We start from the raw sequence: 24,799 nt of genomic DNA on the forward strand, positions 1-24,799 counted from the left end.
TTTTCTCTCGTCTTCTATAGATTCAATATTGAATCTAGATTGTCTTCTATAGATTCTTCAAATAAGGTGAACCGGATTCGAATGCCAGTCGATACGAATTCCGCATCCGGCTTGCACCGAGCTCAGTGCTGACGTGAAATATCCTCAGTGGTAGACGGATCATGGGTAAGAGTCCCCTTGCGATCAGGCTAACCGTGGGAGGTTTTCAAAGTTTTATTCTCCATGTAACGCAAATGCGGGTTAGTTTCATCAAAAAGTAATCCACGAGGGCAAAATTTCTCCCGATATTTGATCCTGGAGTTCTCTTGTCTTCTAGATTGGTTTCAAAATTACAAGGCTACGACATTGAACATCGCTAATCGTAAACCCAAAATTGGGTCGGCTGTTCAGCGACGGTTGTAAAATGAAATACAATATATAGTAAGAATCGATAATTTAAAATGCAAATATACGCTAACTCTTAAAATAAAAAATTAGTCTGTAAATCAAACATACGCATAGTACGCCAACTCATAAAGGATTGTAAATAATTTACTGACTATACCCATTGACCGGACTGTGGTGTAGTGGTCAGGGAGCTGACCTCAAATCAGAAAGGCCCTGCATTCGAGTCCCGGACAAGGCATGAATGTTTTTTCGTTCTCTGTTCTACTATTTAACTGTTATAAAATGCATGTATGTTTTTAGCTGTATAATAACTATATTTATATTCTTATAAGATTTATATAAATCTGTAAATTGTATAAAATGACTTCGATGATTTTTAACTTATATTCTCTTCGGTTTTGTTCGAATTCATACTAATATTTTGTTTCTGCTGTGTGTATATTTGATTAACAAACTAATTTTGTTTTTCAAAATATTGTGTATATGGGTGATTCTCACGAAACATGACAATTTGGACCAAAAAATTTCTTCAAATTTAAAGTCTTCAAAATAAACTAAAATTTTTTTTGTATACTTCTTTAGTTACACTTATTAATATCTTATAGACAACAGAGTAGTTTATTGACATTTGCTCTAGAAAAAAATAATAAAATAGAAATTCACCAAATCTTGAATGCTAGGAAAATGACATATTACCTTAGAAGGTTAAAAAACAATCATTTTAAGTTAATAGTAAGTAACTCAACTTAAGCCTTTATGTTAGATGGACCATAAATTGCTTAAATTAATTCTTTTTATCCACTGTAGAAAGAAACAAAAAAATTTTTGTTGCTGATATGTACAGAATAAAATTGTGTATAATAATCAATCATTAAATAATTAAATAACTTTGATTACATCCAAGCATATTACAATCATACATAAACTTGGTATTAGGTTAATATTTGCTTTCCCTCTTTACAGTATTAGCAGTTAAAAAGAATTTCTGGTAACACTTCAATGTCCTGGCATTCATAAGCTAGGAAAATGACAGCCAGAATAATGTCAAATTCGCCATTTTATAGCATATAACTTTATTTTAATTTAATATTTTGGCCGAGGACGTTTATATTCTGTGAAAAACAACAGTATTTCTTAAAATAACTCAGATAAATCTATGTAGTTTTTGTTATTAATGATTTCAAGAAGCCAGGAAAATGACAGCATAAAAACCTACTCACCTTGAAAAATTTTTTTAAATAGATTTTGAGCCAGAAAATTGATTCTTTATTTATACAGCAAGACATGTTCAGATAGGAGGGTATCTAATCAATCTATTAACATAAGATATTGATTCCTGGCGCTATCTACTTTGGTTATAAATCACTAAATAAAAGTAGCCAGGAAAATGACAGATTTTCATAGGACAAACAAATTATTGACAGAAAAAATTATTTTAAACGAAATTTTAGTAAACAATACCCTCTGCGTATATTCTAGAAATGCTTACATAGGATAAGATAAAAAAATTAGATTTTGAAAAATGTATGGGAAGTTTTGAAGCTAATTATTGTTGGAAATATTGTTTTGGACATGCCAGGAAAATGATATTTTGATATTTAATGAAAATGAAAATTTTTAAGTATACAAAACAGTCAATGCTAGTGCAAAATCATTTTAAAATGCTAACAGCTGTGCTATTTATTAATTTTAAAAAAAAAAGTTATTTTATTATTATAGCATTAGATCCTGGAGCAAGAGACAGTGAATTGTCATGTTTCGTGAGAATCACCCATATGCATCCTAAATTTATGATTCTTACTTTATATTGTATCGTAAAAGTAACTGTACTGATTCTTATGTGTATCATATCTTACTGTAAATATAATTTTTAGTATTTTTGAATAACAAACAGGGTGGCGGCTACTTTACTCCAAATAATGAAAAAGAATATGGTAAGTGTTTTATTACACTAGGAACTATCCTTGGTTTTGGTGTAGTAGAACACTTAGTGAACATTTATTTAAACACTGCCTTTTTTTACAGTTAGGTGCATTGTAAAAAATTTCGTGTATCTGAACACCAAAATGGAGGCAACTACTTTACAAACTGGTGTTACACTAAGTGTTCTACTACAGAAAAAGCAAGGATAGTTCCTGGTGTAGTAAAACACCTTGAATGTTTGTTTTACTCTAAAGTAGCTGCCATCAGTAAGATATGATACACATAAGATTCACTCAAGTTACTTTTACGATACAATCTAAAGTATGAGTCATAAATTTAGGATGATTATATACAATATTTCTCAAAATAAAACTCGTTCTTTAATCAAACATACACACAGCACAGATAGAATATTAATTTGAATTCGAACAAAACCGAAGTTTATACTAGTAGTTTGTCAAATCAATCCGACAAGAAGATTACTTGGCAAATAATTGACCATAATCCATGTGTTTATCAATTAGGAAAGATAATTGAAACTTACTTGGTATTAAATAGCTATGACGAGTTTGTCGATTAAATCCGACTAAAAGTATGCTTCATGTAAACAAACTGCCATTTTGGGTACCATAATGTCAGTATTTTGAAATTGCACTATCAGCTTTTGCAATATTCAAACTTATGGTCCAAAAGCATTTGCTATTCATTTAAAACGTGCCCTGTTATCATTTCACGCAAGAATCTAGTTAGATAATTTAAATATACACGATTTATTCTCTAAGTTTACGGAGCTTCATCAGCAAGTTTCAGATGGTATAAGCTTCATCAATTTCTATGTGTTAACATCACCCTTCGAAGAGTGTAAGAAAGCTCGATTCGGTATTAACTTGAAATCATTCATACACTTCGTAGAGATTTTCTACACCAAATTCGGATGAGTATTGCAATATAGTTTTTATAGTGTATTTTAAAGGAAAGTTTAGACTTTGTTGATGAGTATCTTAGTAAAAGAAGACAACAAACTTCCGTCATCTCATTCTAGATTATAAACAAATTACTGACAACGTCCAAAACCAACGCCTCCTACAACTGAAAGCCTCCACACGGTATTTTATAGGTAGTCCGATCAGACCACTATGAAGGTAGACTAGTTAACGAAAGAGCCATTTAATAGAAAATCTAATAAAAATAAGAAAGTGATAGCAAATATACGTCTAAAATTTTTTTTACATTTATGAATATAATTGGTTTGTCTTATTTACTTTTCTACCCCCAAAGATTAAATTCTCAAATATATAAACTTTCCACCTCAGTAAACCACGTTAAGATGCAATTAGTAGCTTCATCTACACTAAGCATGTTTAGCTTCTTGAACCACTCACATTGTATGTGAAAAATGAGAAAAGTATATAATTTCTTTTAGCACTTATTTTCATATACACTGCAAAAAAATTCCTGAAAAATTGCGCTAAAAAGCACTCAGAAAACTCAGGGTTTATCGCAAAATCCATTTTTACAGTAAAATTTTTATAGTGGTTTGTCAGAATTTTTTTTTCTCACTAAAATACAATCTTAATAGCATATGTCTCTCAAAACACATGACACAAATGTGAATCTCAAAAGACTTTTTATTTTACACAAAATTATTTTCTTATTTGATAACATAGTAATTCACAGGAATTCCAATAGAAATTGTTCCTGATTTTTGTTCATTGGAATTATGTAAGAATATGAAAAAATTTTTATATCTCCTACGTGAATTTATTAGTATTATTATTTTCAAAATGAATAACGAAACAAGATAAATACGCGAGTATAAAATTAACTAAACTTTTAACTGCCGGTATTTTAACTGTATCTGTCGGTATTTTGACTGTATTCATTTTGTTTTTTGTTACTAATTTCTTTGAATCATTTCGATTCTAAAATAATTGTTTTCTTTTTTTCTTTTACAGAAATGATTTGGATTTTAACACTTATAGCCTCTTTTGTTCTTATAAATTCAGGTAAATTACATTTTCATTTCATTGTTTGTTTTTTAATGAAATCTCATTCATATTACAAAAATATTACATTAAGTTTAGATTGTTCTACCTTTAGAATATTTCTGTATTTTCAAGGGACTTAATACTATTTTTCGTGCTCTTGAGCCAACGAAAACATTATTTGATTAGTTTAAAGTAAAATTTTTCCTGGTCTTATACATCTAGAAGATCCCATTTTTGTTTTTTCGAATAAAAGCAAACCAAGTGGATAGAACTAATTATTATGAACGGTTGATGTGTAAAAATTATAGTTTTCCCGTATACTCATTTAAGCGTAATAACATATAACTTCAAAACTATTAAGTCCATCCACTTTGTTTTACTTGCATTCAATTTAGAGGAATTAGAAACAGCATAAGGCACACTATCCCATTTGTCGCAATAGTAAAGTTAAATGAGTCAAAAGTTATATTTTTTATAGTATTTATTTTGATTCGATTTAGAAGAAATAAAAAGAGCATAGGAAACAATAACTATTTGTCTAGATTAAAGTTAAATGGAGAAGAAATGGTACTTTTTATACAAAAGCCCTACTGACTTTGTTTTGATCTTCGTTGATTCAGCTTAAGGCCTGCTTATACGATCCAAGTTCTTGGACGAATATTGATTGAAATTGATGGAAACTTGTTTTGCTTTGAGCCTGGATAGTGTAAACGATCATCCAAGTTCTTGGTTCAAGTCCTTGGACGATAGTGGAGCATATTCTACTTTCCGTCCAAGTTTTTCCTCCCTTAACCAATCAGCTTCTTAAGTTAGTTTCATCAACAAGCAGACATCCCATTATGTCATTTTGTCGTTTGTTTTCATGTTTTTTAGTTCAAATAAATTAATTTGTTATGGCCTATTTGGTTTATTATGATTTTATTTGAATTTATTTAGCAATTTTAAATTCATGTACGTATGATTTTATAATATTGAATATGAACAATGCGTATGCGAGAGTTTTTCTTCTGACTCTGACCAATCAGTGACATTCAAGAATTTGGATAGTGTCGACGAATCATCCAATTTCTTGGAGAGAGGAATTCCTCCAATTTCTCGTATTCAACAACTTGGACCGTGTGAACAGGCCTTAATACTCGGTATTTTAGATAACACTATTTAAGTTTCTAGCCCATTGTTACCCTTTTAAAAAACACAGTTAAAGTTCACATCGAAGGAGGGATAAACTTCAAATATTCATAATGAATGGAAACCAGAACTTTTTAAACAATATCCAGCTTTCTCCGTAAATTTTTTTTTGTGGGAGGAGGTGATACAATGCGTAACAGCCTAATGCAATTTGCATAAATGGTTATGCAGCATTTTTAAAACGACATTTTAAAAGTTATTGCATGCCAGAAAGCGCATTTCAGAGCAAAACATCATAGACATACGCAGTAAAACTAATTAAAAGGACGTTTAATCCTTAGGGTTAATAAAGTTTTTGATTCCTTATATAAATTCTCGTTATAAAACTCAATTGTCTAGAGTAATGTTAAGCGTCTTTTTGATTCGTACATATTTTTAACATGGTTTCAGATCAATGTATTCTAATTTAATTTATTTTTCAAAGCAGGCAGTCATTTGGGATGACCCCTAAAAAAACGGGGGGAGGGGGAAATCAAATATTTTAAAACCGAATATTGGTTATGTTACACTGTTAGAATTTTCATTCTAAAATGACAGTAAAATAACCGACAGCAGTCTGTCCATCCAATTAACCTTAAAGTTTATGGTAAAGAACATTTTTTGCCTTTACGTTTTTAAACCGTTTACAGCTTGCATGGTTAAAAAAACGTGAATACAGAACTATACGGTTTGTTAACCATTTATAACAATCATGGTTTCAAAACCATAAAAAAGAAATTCAATTAGACCTTGGAGATAGTTTAGCAGCTTTATGGAGCTGGCATCTATGCGTGTATTGTATTCTAATAACCCAGGGTCACAAATTGGGGAGTGCAGGACACTAGAAACTCTTTATGTGTTGAAAGAAATAGAGGAAATATTGTTGTGTCAAAGCTGCTAGATTATCAGATTAGTCCTCTCGGCTATAATGTGTACCCATGTGCAAGAATATAAGAGCTTCATTAGGTGGATCTAGTTAGGGCTATAAAATTCTGGTTATTTAACCATATTAGGTGAAAGCTGATAATAAACGGTTTTTCTTACAGTTAACAATTTGAATACCATCTTATTTATGGTTATTTGAGTGTTTTGCTCTAAAATGGTAAAATAACATTTAAATGAATAGTTATATAACCATTTTTTCCGAGACACTTCTAACAGTGCATGTTTCATAGCTATGTGTGACAAATTGTATGTGATGCGTATGAGCAATCAAAGACTGTGGGTGGAGTGTTTTCATTTTTAAGAGTGAAAATAGTTTGATCCATGTTTCGACGATTCTAAATTGCACAAAAAATAATTTATTAGAGTTTTCTTTTGACCGGTGCAATTATCTTGAACATTTTTGCTGTCTTGTAGATAAAAGATATTATTAATAAATTCTACGTAAAAAATTAGGGTAAAAAATAATAAATATCTTTAATCTAAAAAGTACTTTTAAGGACATTTTTTAAAATGAATGAAAAAATTATTTATCCTTTTGAACATAAAAAGTTGAAAATGTGAAATAATTTAAATTATTTGTGTTCAGTTAATCCCTTTTTTAGATTACTCCGAAGTACAAATTATTGTAAAAAGAATGGCATCTAAAATACAATGTGTCTGATAGGCGTGTGAAGTTTTTCATGAGAAACAATAAAGTGGAGTCAAAGAACAGAGAAACATCTCAAGGTTAAGGTGAAGGACCTTTCATTCAACGGCTTAAGCTAATTAAGAGATTCGTGTAGTTTTTCATTACTTTTCTAATGTTCCTCTTTTACTAGTTTTTTCTTTATTTTATGACTGCCATTAATAGATGGTATCTTTTCTTTTTATAATATCTATTAAGGAAAGAATTTCTCAACTATATTATTTTTATTTACCTTTTTAAATATCAATAAATTGTAATGATCTTTCATGGGTTTTTCAAACACAATACCAATATGTGTAGAGATACTTTTAAAAAAAAATTTAATCGACATTTTAAAAAAAGCTCTCATTAATACTTTTTTTTCCAGCTCCTTTTCCAAATGTCACTAGAACAGCCAGAGAAAAAGGTAAATATTAAATTCTTTGTGATTATTATCCTTTCATGAGTTTAATTACCAGTGTTAGCCTCTGTGAGGGATCCACACTAATTGTGTCAAAATGTATGATGAATGGGAGCAAACAAAATAAAACATGGAAACACCTCGATTCAACGTAAAAGTAATAAAAAAAATTCGATACAATAGCTGAAATGGCTTCGTTCGGAATCGATCACTGAATTTTAGTTTTAAAAGGCTGTTTTTCAAATGTCACTAGAACAGTGAGAGAAAAAGGTAAATGCTTAATTCTTTGTGATTGTTATCTTCATATGTGTTTAAATACCCGTGTTGGCCTCAGTGAGGGATCCACACTAATTTACAAGATGTGCAAAGAAATGTTTGATGAACGGGAGCAAAAGAAACAAAACATGGAAGCACCTTTATCCAACCTAAAAGTAATATAAATGTTACGAGCTAAAATGGCTTCGTTTGGAAATTGTCACTGACTTTTAGTGTTAAGAGGCCATTTTTCGAATGTCACTAGAACAGTCGTTTAAATACTCGTGTTGGCCTCAGTGAGGAATCCGTGCTAATTTACAAGATATGTAAAGAAATGTTTGATGACTGGGAGCAAACAAAACGAAAAATGGAAGTACCTTTATTCAACCAGAAAGTAATAAAAAAAATTCGATGCAATGTCCAAAATGGCTTCATTCGGAATCGATCACTGAATTTTAGTTTTAAGAGGCCTTCAACATTTTGGATTAAATATTTGATTTTTGTGTTTTGGATATTTTGTGCTTAACAATCTTTTGATGTTATAGTATTATTCGATAGCAAAATAACTTTTAAAAAAGGTAGAAAATAATTAGATTAGGAGAAGTTGCGCGCTATAATTTTTAGAATGTCAATGGATTTTTCCTCAAAACTTTAAAGCAATAAATCCATACCATGCCCTGGCTTGAGAATTATTTGAAAAACTGATAGTCTAGCATACAGATCACCATGAATGAATTTCTTATAACATTTTGTTGAAACTTCTGTGACAGCTGTGAGTGCTGAATCAAATTCTTTAGCACAACCAGGAACAATTATCACCTTCACGTCGCACATTTATTGCCTAATATTGATCTTTTCGAACGGTTATTACTCTTAGTCTTGCTTGTACTAGTCATTGGGTAACACCTCCCGTACTTTCAAGCATCAGTCACAGGCTTGGGATCATAAACTGGGGCACATTTAAAATTTGAGAAGCTTCAGTTTTAAATTGTACTCGTGTCAATATGTCTTCATTTCAAAAACATGTCCATTTGGTGTTTTGTGCCCTACTTTGCTCTTTTATATCATTAAACTCTCTCTTCCACATAGCAATTACACATAACCTGCCTGATTTCCGTATGGAACACGAACTGGTTTTACACTCCCTCTCGTGTGCAGCGCATGTCAGAGCATATTTTTCGCATGTGCTCACTGTGTTATAATCTTTACAAGTGATTTTGAACAATTTAACCAATATTTACTCATTTATTCTACATTTTACGAATTTTGTTTAACTTTGGATAGTGATGAGTTTTGAACAGTGATATATTGAGTCGAGTGTAAATATTTTAAAATTTTTCCAATTTACTAACTCACCCAACATTTTGTTAAAATAACAAACATTATTCGATAAATGTTATTAAATTCTATAAAAACCCTTGAATTAAGAAATTATGTTTAAAATACAACCTTTCATTGCTAAATTTTTTTGAGTTATTCAGTTCAATATAGTATAGTAGCTGAATATGTTAAGCGCATATCTCGGGCAAATTCATGGCAGTAAGTCTTCACTTCAGTATGAACACACCTTAAAATGCTCCCACAACCTGCTGTTACGCTATAATTTTATACTTTACAGCTTGTTCATTGCAAATGCCGCGTTTTGAACGTTATCGAAGGAGAAATTTTGTTTAAGATCGAATCCATCATTAAGAGATCTTCTGTCGAACGAACTCAACAGTCAAAAGGGTGAAGGAGGATAATTCTAATAAGCCTTATTTTTTGAAACATGTAAAACAAGACCCAATCAGAAATTGAGTATAAAGCTCGCGGTATCTTAAATTCTCGATTCATTTTTTCGGACAGAATTATACCTATACAGTTCTGCGATCAGTAGTTTTTGAAATATAGTTGAAAAGTATACAGTTCTATATTTGTAGTTTTTTTATAAATATCTTTGTTTTCGTGCAATTAACGTTATAATAATTTTTAACATGATTCAAATCTGTTTTCATCTATTTAACAGTAACTTTTTGACGAATGCGTTCGACTTGCGGAGATTTCATCGCTAACTCATATTTTTCGGACTTATATACATGGATTTCTAAATAATTTTAAAAAACTCGAACTGTTACGTGAATTACTATTATCTAATCTCGAATCGCACGAATGAGTCATTATCTTTCGATTTTCGAGCACATTAGTTAGATTTTATTGTAAACCGATTTCATCGATTGCAGTTATTACTTTGGATTTAAAGTTGATTTTTAAAATTCCTATTTTTCAACACAATATTATTACAAAACGTAGAATCAGAAATTTGAGGAACTCACGAAACTGCATATATAAGAAAAAATGGAAATTTTTCTGCTATAATTATTAAAAATACGGTCGAAAACGGTAAATAAATATCGTTCGAGCTTAATTCTCGGACAGATTTTTAATGTAAATATTAAAACATAAAAAAGTGGCAGATCGTAATTGAGAAGTTAAATATATAATCGCCACTCAAAATTTGTTTGTCACCTCTGTGACATCCGGATGACCGGGTTCATGTGCCCACACATAAGACCAACCGTTGTGCAGTATACGAGGGAAGTCTGAAAAGCAAATCACGCTTTCTTGCTATCTTAATTGAAGGTGTTATTTTTAATCGTAATTTAAAAAATGAACAGTTCTAACAGTTCTCTTTACTCCAACGTCAAAATACTTTTTTTTCTTTACTCCAACACCTGTTTTATATTGATATAGTTGATAACCATTTACAGCATTTAATCAGAACAATAATTTTTATTACAAATTTTACTGCTGAACAATCAGTTCGACAATTTTTTAACAAAAATTATTTTCTTAAATATCAGTAAATTTCGCTTTTTGTAATTTTTTCAGTCAGATTAAATAAAAACGGTACATCACTTTCATGTTTGTTCAAGATCTGCTTTTATGCTTGTTTTTATTTTCTTCATCAAACCAATAAAACTCACGATCGTTATGTGCTTAACATATACACTTTGATGTCGATTTCATGATGTGTTCAATTATTTGTGAAATCTGAAGCAAAATTTCAATTTAATCCTAGGCATCGACGATTTTCTTTTTATTTAAAAAGCTTGCCAGATGCGTTTAAAGTTTGTTAAATGAACTTCTTACTTTACTAAAACCTTTTCATGTTATGCCTTGATAGCTCCTACTCAAAATCTTTATTAAATAATATTCTCGTTCGATATTTGTGTTATTGTAAACATAAAAGTTCAGAAATAAAAATATTTATCATTTAAATTATTTATTATATCAATAACAAATAGACTCTCTGACGCATGAAATTTTTTAAAAAAGTGACCGCTTCCTTCACAGAAATATAAAAATGCGTTAAAGATACGAATTCCATATAGCCATCTACAGTAATTAACAGATTTAAGCGAATTTACAAACATTACACATTTAAATTGTTTTCATTGCATAACTATTGAATTCAGATGACAATGCATTTTATTGCTTTTTCTCTTGCTTACATCAATAAATAATATACATTTGATACGAAAGAACTTTTTAAACCTTTTTTTTTTTCAATATATTATTCACATGCGGATAAAGGCTTGCAAAATGCTTCTCCGCCTATTTCGATGTATTCAGTGTCACACTTTTGATGTGATGCCTCTCTACTCTATGGAAATGACAATTCATTAAATTGCCAAATGAAATTTTTTTCACTGAAGTGTAAACAACGCTGTTATATATACTAATATAACTCACTTTAAGATAAATTTTTTAACGAAGACATGTTACTAATACACTTTTGCTTATAATTTGTTGAGTAACTTAAAATGTTGTGCTTTTCTGTTTTGTTTTGAATCTTCATACTTTAATTTGCTCTGGGTAGTTGATATTAAGAGTTTTTTTTTAAAAAATATTTAATTAAGAAGTGCTTTTTTTGTTATTTTTTAAAACAATTTATCAATCAAAATCCCAAAAAAAAAAGTTTATATCTAAAGTACACATGTTTAACTCAATTGCATTGTTTGAAAAATAAATTTTAATTTTAAATCCATTTGAACAACAGGTTGCATTTACCAGAATAATCATTATGAAAACGGCGTACAAATTGACACCAATGAACCCTGTTTGAATTGTACATGTGTGCATAGTATGCTTATGTGCTATCTTCGAATATGCCCTTTTGTCAGACCTATAGGAGAAGAATGCATAACAGAAAAAGAAGAAGGAGACTGCTGTCCAAAAATTTGGTGTCCTGAAGGTAAGATTCATTTTCAACATCATTTGAATTTTTATACCGATTCATCATGATGTTAAGGCGAACAAAATAATGGAAACATTTCTATACTAATACACTATTTTCATATTTCCCCAAAAATACTTAAAGAATCATCTTATAACTTAAGTAGTGCTTAGATCAGTGGTTCCCAACCTTTCGTGGACCATCGCCCCCCTCTTGAGGTTGGCTGACACACATCGCCCCTTTCTCTTTTTGCTCAAAAACCATTCATTGTTGCTTGTGAGCAACCAAACACTTAAAATAGGTTATATTTGATTTTTATTTAAATTGTAATGCAAATAAGGATGCAATTTTATACTGCCATTTTTATTAATTAAAAAAAATTGTGCATCTTTTTTTTCAAAAAGAAATAATATTTAAAACGGAATAATCAAACAAAAGTACATTTTTTTAAATTCATATTTTAATGTTATCAAGAAAAGTTAAAACGCTAACAACTAAAATTTGAGAAAAAAATGAAGAGTGAGAAAGTATATTTTTACCACTTCAATGACTGCTCTGTGCTTGATGTATTTCAGTTAAAGCTTGAATATCAGGCTTTATGCTCGTCAGATTTAAACGCAGATCTCCTTTGAAGCAAATGTCCAACCTATTTCTCTGCTTTGTGAGCAGCTGGACGACAGAAATAAATCCTCGCTCCCCTCAAAATGTTGACGGGAACGAGATATGGAGTGGCTCAGTTGGTTTCCACAATTGTGGATAAGTGTCCATAAACTTTACCCAAGCTAACTCGTAACCGTATTTTTTAAAGACGACTTTAGCCTCTCAGTCATACTTCAAATCTACAAAGAGGAAGTGATCTCTTCTACAAAGAGGAAGTGAGCTTATCCACAACTTCAAAAGAGAAAGGTTCGAAAATCCAATCCGGAATTTCTAATTTCAACAATTTCTAATTTTTAAATCTTGATTCCATATCAGTTTTTAACTGATCAGGGTGATCAGTAAAATTTAAGATTTTATTTCCGAGAACCTCGATATCTGCCATTGAACACTTTTTGAGAGTGGGAAATTTCATTAGCTCTTTGTGACCAATGTTTGACTTGTAGATATCAAACTTGGCGTGGCGATGGATGAAGATATGATTCCCTTAGCCTTGATAATGTTCATTTTATTTCCTTGAAGTTTTAAGTTGATTTCGTTCATTTTTTTCAAAAATATCCGTGAGGTACGCAGTTTCCAACTTGCGTTGCTTCAAACTCTCACTTAAAACGGGATCAGTGGTGTCGAGAAACTCAGTAACTCTCATTTATGAATCTCACGTAAGCTAATACAATAGCTTTGTTATCTATCACAACTGATTCATCAACCTGCAACGCAAATTTACCTTCATCCAAAAATTTGATTAGTTTTGATTCAACGTCTGCGGCCATCTCATCAATACGCCTGGAAACAGTATTATTGCTCAGAGGAACAGAGTGACTTATATTGCTCGATCTCTCACCCAACATGATTTCAACAATTTTTTTAGTAGCAAGTAAAACAAGAGTTTCACCAATTGTGTGAGGTTTACCACATTTAGCAATCAATAAAGAAACTTCGTAGGAAGCAAGAAGACCTTTGTCAAGACCGGTTGTTTGTTTTTTAAATAGTTAATTTAAATTAGGCTGTTTTTCAAATTTAGATTTCAGATCTTGAAAATAACTTAGGGGTTTGCTCACTATGTAATCTCTATGAATGGTCTCTCATTCGCGAGGGTTTCATCGCCTCATAACTAGTAAATGTTTTAGCACACAAAAGACAATATGGAAACTCCGCATTTTGCAATGACGCGATAAAATCGAATTTTAAATATTCGGATGAATACTGACGACACTTCCTTTTCGAATCCACTGACACTTCAATATAAATGCATGCAACAAGCTAACAATTATTAACGGTGAAAAACAAGTAGCAAATAATAACGATTAAAACAATTAATAACGATATAAAACAACCTAACAATTAACAGTCAATGACTAATAACAAAATTTTAAAAGAAAAAAACAATTAAGCTATGCGAGGGAAAGAAAACGATTTTAGAACTGCACAAGAGTAAGGACACTATAGCAATGGCGAGGAGAGTCAAAGAGCTGGCTGACCAGTGCAAAAACATAGCCAAAGCGCCAATTATTTAGCCTTGGAAACTAATTCATCGCTAAATTAAAACATCTACTTTGTGCATTCGATTTTCTGAGATGGTATTTATGGGAGGAATACATTTAAAGACGAAAAAACTTCAAATACATGTTTCAAGATAAAATCGTCTTACTATACAATATATCTTTATAATTGTACTCATAATTCCATTGTTCACTGTCATTAATTCCAAGAAAATGTAGAACTACTTTTCAAAAACGTAGTGTTACATTTCCCACCTTTCTCTCTACAACTTTTTTATAGCTCTCAGGTCTATAAGAAACTGGTCTGGGGATGTCTGCTTCTATGGTTACAAGCAAGAGCACATTTTAATGGGGGTGCAATGAAGGAATGAATGTGACGATTGGTTTACTTGTAGTGACCTATGCCAAGATTAAGACAAAACTATTCCCCTCACGCTCGCCTATACAAAGCGAAAATTTTCCTCGTAACCATAGCACTAGCAGCGACGCGACACTGAGGTCTGGAGTTTTCCTGAAAGCCGTATTATAACTGCCGAACCGCATAGTTATCTAGCGATAAATGTTTCGTCTATCAATCCGTTTCTCCTATTAAAATCGGAGAGCAGGGAATGAGACGAGAGAGGAACATTTGAGGAGAAGAAGGTATATAAAAGACCATGACTTTCAACAGAAGAGAATTCTTGAAGGACAGATTTCCGCCTGCGATACCAAAACGTATGACGAAAACGATCCTGAACTTGAAGTTTTTTGATTTTTAACTATCATAATTCTTTGTCTACACCAAAACCATAAGTTTCATATATGTTTTCAATTTCGATCTCAAATAGCTTTTGTTAATAATATTATTAGCAATTTTTATCTTTTGAATACTCGTCGCCCCCTGATCGCCCTCCCTAAGGGTTATCGCCCCCAGGTTGGGAACCACAGGTTTAGATCATGTGATTTCTCATACATATCAATTAAGTTTAAAGCTTTTAAAAATTTGAGGGACTAACAATAAATTACAAACGCAAAATAGGGTTTTTGCACATCCTATGGTAAAAATGTAGCAATAAATTTATAACTTGTAACAGTTATTTTAATTATTACATGCAATAGTTGCACAAAATTTCGTAAGCCTAGCTGAAATATTTATGAAAATATTGACATTTTTTAAAAAAAAAAACTATTTTTTACTTTACGATTTTTTGCTATAACATTCAAAATATTTAATGAATCGTAGGCAACTGATGAAAAAAGTTTGATTTGAATATCGTAAAACGGTAAAACGGTAAAAGTTTCAAGCAAAGTAGTTTTTTTACCTTTTAAAAGAATGCTCAAAATTATATTGAGTTTTCTACAAATATTATTTTATACCATAAGATAAAATTAAGTAAAAAATGATAATACCTTACAATAAACGTTATACACCGAAATATGATTGTATAAGGAAAGAAAACATGCAAAAGAAAAGATACTTTTATGAGGGATGATCCCCAAAACTGCCTATTAAATACGGTGATATGATCTTTCAGATCTCGGGGTTTCATTCATTACACAAAACGCCTTTAACATAAAATATATTTAATAACAAGAAGGATGATGATGATGTTACAGTGTTATGGAGGAAAACTGTGTAGAAACTAACTGATTTTACATTGCTGCGCAGAGCGCCATCTATTGAGTATTAGAAATAATTAATATGGAGAAATAAATAATATTAACACTGCCGGTGTCATTTTTAATAAATTTTGTTTTATAGTATAAAATAAAATATGTGGAAAACCCCTTATCAATTTGAGTTTTCTTTTAAAAAAACACGAAAACTACTTAAAAAATTACTTGAAACTTTTTTAATTTTTAAGACATTCAAATCGAATATTTTTTATTAGTTGTCAAACGCGATTTGATACAAAATAAAGAAGAAAACAATTTTTTACCGCACACGCGCAGTATAACAGAACTACTAGAATTGCTCATATCTTGAGCAGCTTTAAAAAAAAATTTCTCAATTTTTAAGGCAATGATTTTGTAATTAAATTAAAATTTTTCCTAAAATTTTACTTTATTTTATTGAATTTTTTTAAAATTATAGCAAAAAAAAAAAAAAAAAAAAAAAAAAAAAAAAAAAAAAAAAAAAAAANAAATAAAAAAAAAAAACGTAAGACAAAAAAATTAGTTTTTTTTTTTATAAAAATGTCCATAATTCCATAAATATTTAAACTAAGTTTCTGAAATTTTGTGCAAAAATCGCATGTAATAACCAAAACAATTGTTACAAGTTACAAATTTATTACTGCACTTTTTGGAATAGCGTGTTCAAAAACACTTTTTTCCATTTACTGGGACTCCTCAAACCTCTGAAAGCTTTAAACTTCATTGATAAGTATAAAAAATTCCATAGCCTAAGCACTTTTAAATTTGTAAAATGAGTTTCTAAGTATTCTTTTGAGAAAGATAAAAAAATGTGTTAGTATAGATGTGTTTCCATTATTTTGCCCAACCCCTATAAATCCACTTATGTATTTAAAATTCCATAGTATGACAGGGTTCCCAGTTGATCATCGAAGTCAAGCATCACTGTTTGTGGTCAGCAGCGGGCAGGTGACCACTTTTATCCACCAAAAATATATGATTCATATCAAGGGACCGATCACTTAAAACAAGGGACCGACAATTCGCAATAGTGATTCTCGTTCAACTGTTTTACCATAAAGTGCTTGACTTCACGAGTAGGTCGTTAATTTACCTAAGTGGGGGAGCCATCCCCTCTTCAGAGGATCAAAATTGTGATGGCATATCTACGGATAATACTCTGGATTGTTTCCCAGACCGTCGCCAATAGCCCATTGTGCGGCTCTAATACGAAATAAATGAAGTACTACTTTTACTGTATTTTTTGTTCAGAAACCTCATAAATTCTAATGTCTTCGAAATCATGTTCAAGATATTTCCTCTCCACTGATAACTAAAAGATTTGCAAAAAGTCTGCATTAAGTTAAGGAGTATTCTGAACGTTTTTAAAATTTTAACAATCAAATACATAACAGCAACTGGAGATATATACCTATTAAATGTATTTACAAAGCAGATCAGTCTGATCCCTTAGTTTTTTTTTTTTGGATTAAACTGGTTCATTTCCTTATCGCTTGTATCAAAAGAAAAAATAAATTCAACTTGCTTTATTTTATAGTTAAACTGAATTTGAAATAAATAATAATGTAAAAAGAATTTTAAAAAAAATAATTCTAAAATGAAGGTTAAAATTGTTTCAAAATTTTTCCGTATTTATAATTATTTTGCTTTTGAAATAAGTGAACTAACAGATATTGGTAAAAAAATTTAAGAAACTTAAAAACAAAATAATAAAAATATCTGAATTTACATTAAATTATTTGAAAAGTACATTAAATTATGACCAAACATTTTAAAAAGGATTTAAAACTAAATATATAGAAATTTTCCAAAATGTCATCTTTTTTTAATAAATTTTTTAATTTATTTTTATTTTGAGACTTAATGATGTGTTTCTAAAATTTCCCCTTATGGAGTAATTGTTTGAATGGCGATGCTTTCCCTAAATCATTGTTTTTCTTAGAAAGATTTTAGAAACTACTCATAACTTTTCCTTTGTCTTAGAGATATTATAGATAACCGATGCACAAAAAGAAAAATATCCTTTTGTAAAATATCTTTAAAATACAATTTTTCTCTCCTGAAATAAAGACACGATTAAAAGCTTATGATTCATATGTTACAATATTTTGTAACGTTTAAAAAATAAAAAAATGGCACGGAATTATCTCTGGATTAACGAATTTTTTTAACTACGTGCTATAGTTTTTGAATTCGCTTAAAAGGTTTTCGAGATATGACTAAATAGCCAAAAAGTAAAATTAACATTGAAGTATCCAAATTTTCAACTGCTCTCTTGACCAAACTAGTGGGCTCATCTTTTTCAGATTATGGTTACTCATTTACATATTGTGGTTACATATTTTGAGAGTCGAAAAAAATGTAGGCTTATTCACAAAAAGTACTTTCTTGTGTATGATTTTGCAACTTAAAATATCGTTTGCACTAATTCCTTAGCATGCACGAGGTCAAAACTTTGAAAGAGAACGCCGGAAGAAACTTTTCCCTGTAAATTCTTTTTCACCTCCATAACCGAAAGTATAGAAAAAGTAAGTTTAGTCAAACCTAGAGTAAGCCATGTAGTTTTAAATACTGAAAAGAAATTTTTAAAATATAAAAATGCAAGCAAATGATTGGATTTCTCCATTGTGTAATCGTATGTTATCTTCTCATAATTAATTTTTATTTTGATGTTTTGAAAACTTCTTTTCAGTATCCAAAAAGTGATCGAACCTGTTCCGATTGTAAAGGTACCGAGAAAAAGATGAGTAATGATTGGAATCAATTTTAAAAGCTAAATCACTGTGAAAAAAGTTTTATAGATTAAAAATTATTATTTTCGGTTTGATTGGAGGGATATTTCTTCATATCGTTTTTTTCTTCATATATTTTGATTGAATACTTTACTTAAACGGCATTCGTGACGATTTAAAAGCGACTGTGAATATACAAAAAAAGCATATTTAAAATTAAATGTTTTTATACTTAAGGGGACATTTTCTTAAAAATCTAAGAATCTGTTTTAAAAGGAATCGATTGCTGCACATTTTTTAATTACAATTTAGTTGTATTGAAAAACATTATTCATTTTTTTAAAAATACTTATTGTTTTCTCTTTAACAGTTATTAAAGACTCAACAGAAACTCAAGTAAAGGACAAAAAACCAGGTAATTTGATTCACTTCGTTAAGATTGCAATTTTTATTTTTTGATAAATCATCGATTAATAGTCTTTTTCAATTTTACATTGATTCATAAGGTGGCCAGGTAGCCGAGCGGTCAGCGTACCTGACTGCGAAGCCAATGGCTGCGGGTTCGAATCCCGCTCAGGGCATAAATGTTTCGCTCTGAGTGTTGTTCTCTGTTGTGTGAATGTGGCCCATCCTATAAACGGGTATCTGTGGCAGTATGGCATGGGTAATGTTGCTCGCCTCCGTGACTTAGGTTAAATGGTGCCCACCGGGTAACGTTAAATGAGCAACACTACCGGCATCTTTCGAGGTGAAGAACAACAGTGCCTGCCGCAGGAAAAAAAACATTGATTCTTGGAGATGCACAATGTTGGTTATATGATTGATCTTAACAAAATTTAAATTTTTTCATTGCATCAAGAATAAGTGAGAAACTTAAGATGTTCACAAATAATAAGTTTTAACACGGTTGATGGCTAAAATTGAATGGAAACTTGATTCAATTCAAAGGTCAGCAATTGAAATGCTATTATTTGTTCTAGGATGCTATCTAGATGGTAAATATTTTCCTGATGGAACTCAATTACCCCACAACCCTAAGAATCCTTGTGAAGTGTGTTATTGCATTAGAAACAGCACCGCTTGTATTATGCAAGAATGTGAGCTAAAAGTTGAAGGATGTTCACCCATCTATAAAGATGATCAGTGTTGTCCCTGCCGATACAATTGTAGTAAGTGTTACTCTCCTTTTTTCTGAAAAGCGGTGTTAGGTTTTTTAATATTAATATCCCTTTCCTTTTAGCATACGAGGATACAGTAACAACCCCTGGTGTACCTATGCAAGAATTACACGGTATGTTGACTTCTTTAAAATTTCTCCTATACATCTATCTTTTAATATATTAATCTTTTAATCTAACTTATTTATCTCTAGAGGGATGTACACTGGATGATGGTAGGTTTGTTGCTGATGGAGAAGCATTGAATTCTTCTAATCCTTGTGAACATTGCTACTGTATGAAGAATGAGATGCTTTGTGTAATTCAGGAATGTCAAGCACCCAGTCAGCATTGTATTCCATTTCCAACCAAGCCTGATCAATGTTGTCCTGAACAATATGATTGTAATGAAGGTAAATATTGCTTTGAAAACAAGTATTTATTCTTCAGCAAACATATTCTTTTTTGCAGCTGTTAAAGTGTAATGAACCAAATTAATAAAAAGGTATCACCCTAAATAACCCAAGAAAGCTTTATATTGTCAAATACACACGTTTAATCATATGTTTATAAAAAAGTTAATTAAAGTAATTATTAAAATATGTGATAAGTGTACCCATTCATACCTTATTATATAAAAAAGTGGTAAAAAAATAAAGCTACTTAACAATCAAGTGTTTTAAAATACAACTGCATATGCAAAGTGCAGTATATCAAAGTAACCTATATTACCGCATTGTGTACCCCCTAATAAGTCTATAGCTATTTCCTCTTGTGGGGTACACTATTACTCGGTAATATAACACATGGTCCAATTTAAATATTATGGGTCAATATTAAGGGGAGATATATGACCATATTGTAATACAATTTTATTAACCAGAAGAAATTTGTAGAGAAGTATTGAGTGATAAACATAAGACACTAACCCTTTATTCGGGTAGATCCTAGAGTAGCCCACCACTTGGCAATTTTTTTTAAAATCTCGCCAAGCAAGTTTTTGAAATCTCGCCAGATTAGGTTTCCGGAAGATATTTTGGGGAGATTGTTTTGAATGTCCGATCACACCACCAAAATTCTTAAACCTGATTGGTTATTTGATATGTATACATACGCAAAAGTTGGATTTCGTTAGAAAAAAGCTAAAAAGGTTTATTTTTTTGCCATTTGTGCTTCTGATCTCTTGCTATTATAATCATAGTTATTGTTTCATTTTTTAACCGTTACTTCTATTATTACTGTTATTATTTAATTTTTTAAAAAATTTTTTTGTGCGGAATCGGTTGAAAATAATTTAAATTATACATATATTTTCTAATAATCAAAAGGTAACGTTGATCCCAGTAATAATCACCTACTTGGCGAGATTTCAAAAAGTCGTCAAGAGGGGAACTATTCTAGGATTTTATCCTTTATTCTTCTATACATAAAAATTTGGTTAAGCGGGATCTCTATAATACTTTCTAGAAATATGTTTAACTCTGTGGATCGGCATGAATATTCTTTCACTAGATGTTTTAAAAGAAGAAAATATAATAGATCATTATATACGTGGTCAACGTTTTTAATTTTTAGAAAGTTTTCATGCCGTGCACTTACTTTATTTGTATGCTTATTTACAGATCCTTCAACCGACATTTTTAAGGAGTTACTTTCCACACCAAAACTTCAGTTTTCTTCAATTTTTGATTCTTCCACCGAAGCAACACATTCAACATTGCAAGAAGCAATAAAAGGACTGCCAAAGAAGGACATTTTAGACGAAAACTCTGATTTCAATGAAGAATTGAGTTTTAAAAAGACATCAACAAATGTCAGTCCCGAGACATCTGTATCGGAAATAAAACCAACCGAGGATATTAGAGAATCTTCCAAAGAGACAACCTTTGTACCTTTTGAAAAAATAAACAATCAATTTTCTGTGAAAGGAAAAAAACCAACGACAACTAAAAATCCTCAACTGAATGATGGAAATTTATTGAAAGATCATCCAACAGAGATTGATGCCTCAAACAGCTATAATGTGGAAAACAAAATTACACATTTTAATGTGAAAGGAAAAAGGCCTGTGTTAGGGAAGCCAATTTTTCAAAATGGAATACCAGGAGAAAAGCCCGTGGATAGGATTCCTGGAGAAGGTAATAAATATGTTTTTTCCTATATACTGTAAATAGTTCTCCAAATTTGTTGTTGGACAACCAAAAAAAATAATAAAAAACGGGTGAAGGAGAACTTTATTTCAAGTTAACACTAAATTGAGTTTTTATATACATTCTAAGGGAGTAATTAAATTCCAAAACCTCTAATGAAAGAAGATTACACCAAACTGACGCGCTTTCACGCCATTAATGAAGTATTTTTGCCTCTGCTATCGCTAATTTCGGTGTACTTATTATATCTCCAGTAAATCGTTTACAATCGAATCTATCCAATGCTTCCTAGAAGAGAGAAGGTCTCAGCACGGGTAATCATAAACAGGAAAGTCCAAACGTAATTGCATCTTTCGTAATTTCCCCACTGCACAACTTAGTAGCCTTAACGTATCGGTATCTTGGTTACCTTGCCTCCACTGCGCAGTTTGTGTTCCTTACGTAGGACTACTAAATTAATCCGTGCTGAGGTCTTCTCTCTTCTAGAAGGTGTTGATCGATCGTACAAGGTAGTGTGCGCTTGTTGCGGACCTCAACTTGTATGCTCTATATCTACCGAAACAAAAGTTTGCTATTAAAAAAAATGAATGTTTTTAGTTGTGCACTATGGATAATTTTATTCTAGTTTTAAAATATCTATCAATTGTTTTAAAAAATTTTTTAATTTCTATTCGCTTAAGTTTAGTTACGCCTATATTGAATTCTTTGCAAGTGTATGTTTGATTTAAAAATTAATTTTATTTTAAGAATTAGTGTGGCGCAACCTAAAATAAGAAATCGTGAAAATAACTTTACTGACTTTAATGTGTAAACTGTATTCCAAAATTGGCTACCAATATGAAAAGGAAAGTAATGAAAAAGAACATTCCTGGTATTTTACTACACCTAACATCGTTCACCTTTGAACTGTATAAGATTTATAAGCAACCTGATATTATTAAATACATAAAAATAAATATAATGAAATGGATAGCCCATGTGATTCGAATGAGTGATGACAATACAATAAAAAAGATATTGCTTTTAGACCCACTTGAACAAGAAAGTGGGGAAGACGGCGGTTAAGATGAGCTGATTCGGTGGAGTCTGATTTTCTTGCAATAAATGAAAAGAATTGGAGATCTAAGATAAATCGGAAGTCGTTATGAAGAAATCTTCAGAGGAAGGCATTGGCCCACATTGGACTGTCTGGCCAACTATGATGATGATAAACACCATCTAATTCTCTGTGTTGCTTCCCTTTATTACTTTTGGTGCAAAGTAGTTTCCACCATTTCCAAAAGTGCTAAAATATCCTAAATTTCTTACAGTTTAGTTATAAAATATGACACACGAGACTCACTTATAGAAACACGAAAAACAGACAAAAGTGCATGTATACATTTATGTTTCATTAACACAAATTATCTCTTTTTATCTTAATAATGAACTCTTCCAGAATAAATTTTTATATTTAGGAAGTAAAAGAGACGTCTTTTTTAAAGATGCCCATTTTTCATACAGTTTTTTGAAATTAGAAAACCATAATATTTCTCAATCGAGTTAACTAGCTCAGATTATATATGGTTGTGATAATAATGGTTATAATAATATATGATTATAATAATGTGATAATATATGGTTGTGATATGGATGATAATAAGATAAAGAAAATATATGATAATATATGGATAAATTCCTCAGTTGTCACATTTAATAACCCATTAAGAGTTATCACATACGCTTTTGAAATAATTTGAAAATTAATTTTTTTTAAATGCGATGATAAGAAAACATTCATGAAATCTCAAAACTTATATATGATCTTTCCAAACAACTCGTATTATTTTCTAATATACAATCTGAGACAATAAAATTTTTGTTTCAAAACAACGCAAATAAACCTTTCAAATTCATTGAAAAAAATGGCATATACTCGAGAGCTTACAAAAGATACTGATTTGAGACATGTATTATTTTAAAAGGCTAAATTTTTTGTTTCCGCAGATTGGCCGTAGCTAAATACTGACGGATTCTAAAACGGGTTTTTAGAGTAGTAACAGAAAATTCTCTTTTTATCAGGTATTTGCCGTTTTGACAATCGTGTATATAATAATGGAGATACCATCCCAACAACAGATATATGTACCAAAACTTGTCAATGCTTGAACAGCAGAATATATTGTAATAATATTATTTGCAAGCACATTCCACAAAATTATTCAGAAAACTGCCGAATAGCGCAACACGAATGCTGTCCAATTTTAGAATGTGCTACTGCTGATGGTGAGTATTTTTATTTTAGCTCATTAACTTATTTAGTTTATATATAAATATAGTAAAACCTCCGTCAAGCGGACATTCTTGGGACCGAAAAAATTGTCCGTTTGCGGGAAGGGTACTCTAATAACGAAGTTTAACACTATAAAAATTGTTTTAAGAATATTTTCAAAGATGCGGAAATAATTTAATAATTTATAATAACTATCCACACGTATATTTATTTAAACTTTAAGAAAGATAAAAAAGAATATATAACGAAGTTTGTAAATGCATAATTCTAGATGTAGCTGAAGATAAATGAATATAATTTTCCTATTAGCATAGATATTAAAGTTAGGTATATGATACCGAATAGGAGCTTTCAGTTCTCAGTCGGTTTCAATTATTAGGTTTACATCCCTTTACACCCACTTATCATTTGATAGGGAACGTGGTTAATACCTTCTTTAACCCCTTGGGGACGGGTGATTCATGAAAGCATTCGTACAAAATCAGAATCAGCTTAAATGCAGGAGTTGCTAATTTCACAGACTTACTTTGCCTTGAATTTAATTAGTGTTAGTTTAATTATATATATAATCAATGTTAATTCAAAGTATAACTAAATAATTTTATTTTGAACTAAGTAATGGTGAATTAAATAAATCAAACAATTATAACCCCGCCCACAAATAAACTTCTAAAGAATTACTTTGATTACCAGTTTTATCTTTTTACCCTGGTTGATACTGTTTTATGCTG

The 24,799-nt window shown here is 30.6% G+C and overlaps 1 protein-coding gene across 1 annotated transcript in view; it reads left to right on the forward strand.

The window, feature by feature from the left end:
* Positions 1-24,799, forward strand: part of LOC107449504 (tenectin) — a 148,877-nt gene that overhangs the window by 67,846 nt on the left and 56,232 nt on the right. Inside the window, exons 3-9 of the mRNA XM_071188061.1 lie at positions 11,790-11,984; positions 18,860-18,904; positions 19,470-19,658; positions 19,730-19,780; positions 19,862-20,059; positions 21,269-21,784; positions 23,858-24,061. Coding sequence (XP_071044162.1) covers positions 11,790-11,984; positions 18,860-18,904; positions 19,470-19,658; positions 19,730-19,780; positions 19,862-20,059; positions 21,269-21,784; positions 23,858-24,061 — 1,398 coding nt within the window. The remainder of the gene's footprint in view (positions 1-11,789; positions 11,985-18,859; positions 18,905-19,469; positions 19,659-19,729; positions 19,781-19,861; positions 20,060-21,268; positions 21,785-23,857; positions 24,062-24,799) is intronic.

The sequence above is a fragment of the Parasteatoda tepidariorum genome, chromosome X2 (assembly GCF_043381705.1).
Source record: "Parasteatoda tepidariorum isolate YZ-2023 chromosome X2, CAS_Ptep_4.0, whole genome shotgun sequence".
Taxonomy (NCBI): Eukaryota; Metazoa; Arthropoda; class Arachnida; order Araneae; family Theridiidae; genus Parasteatoda; species Parasteatoda tepidariorum.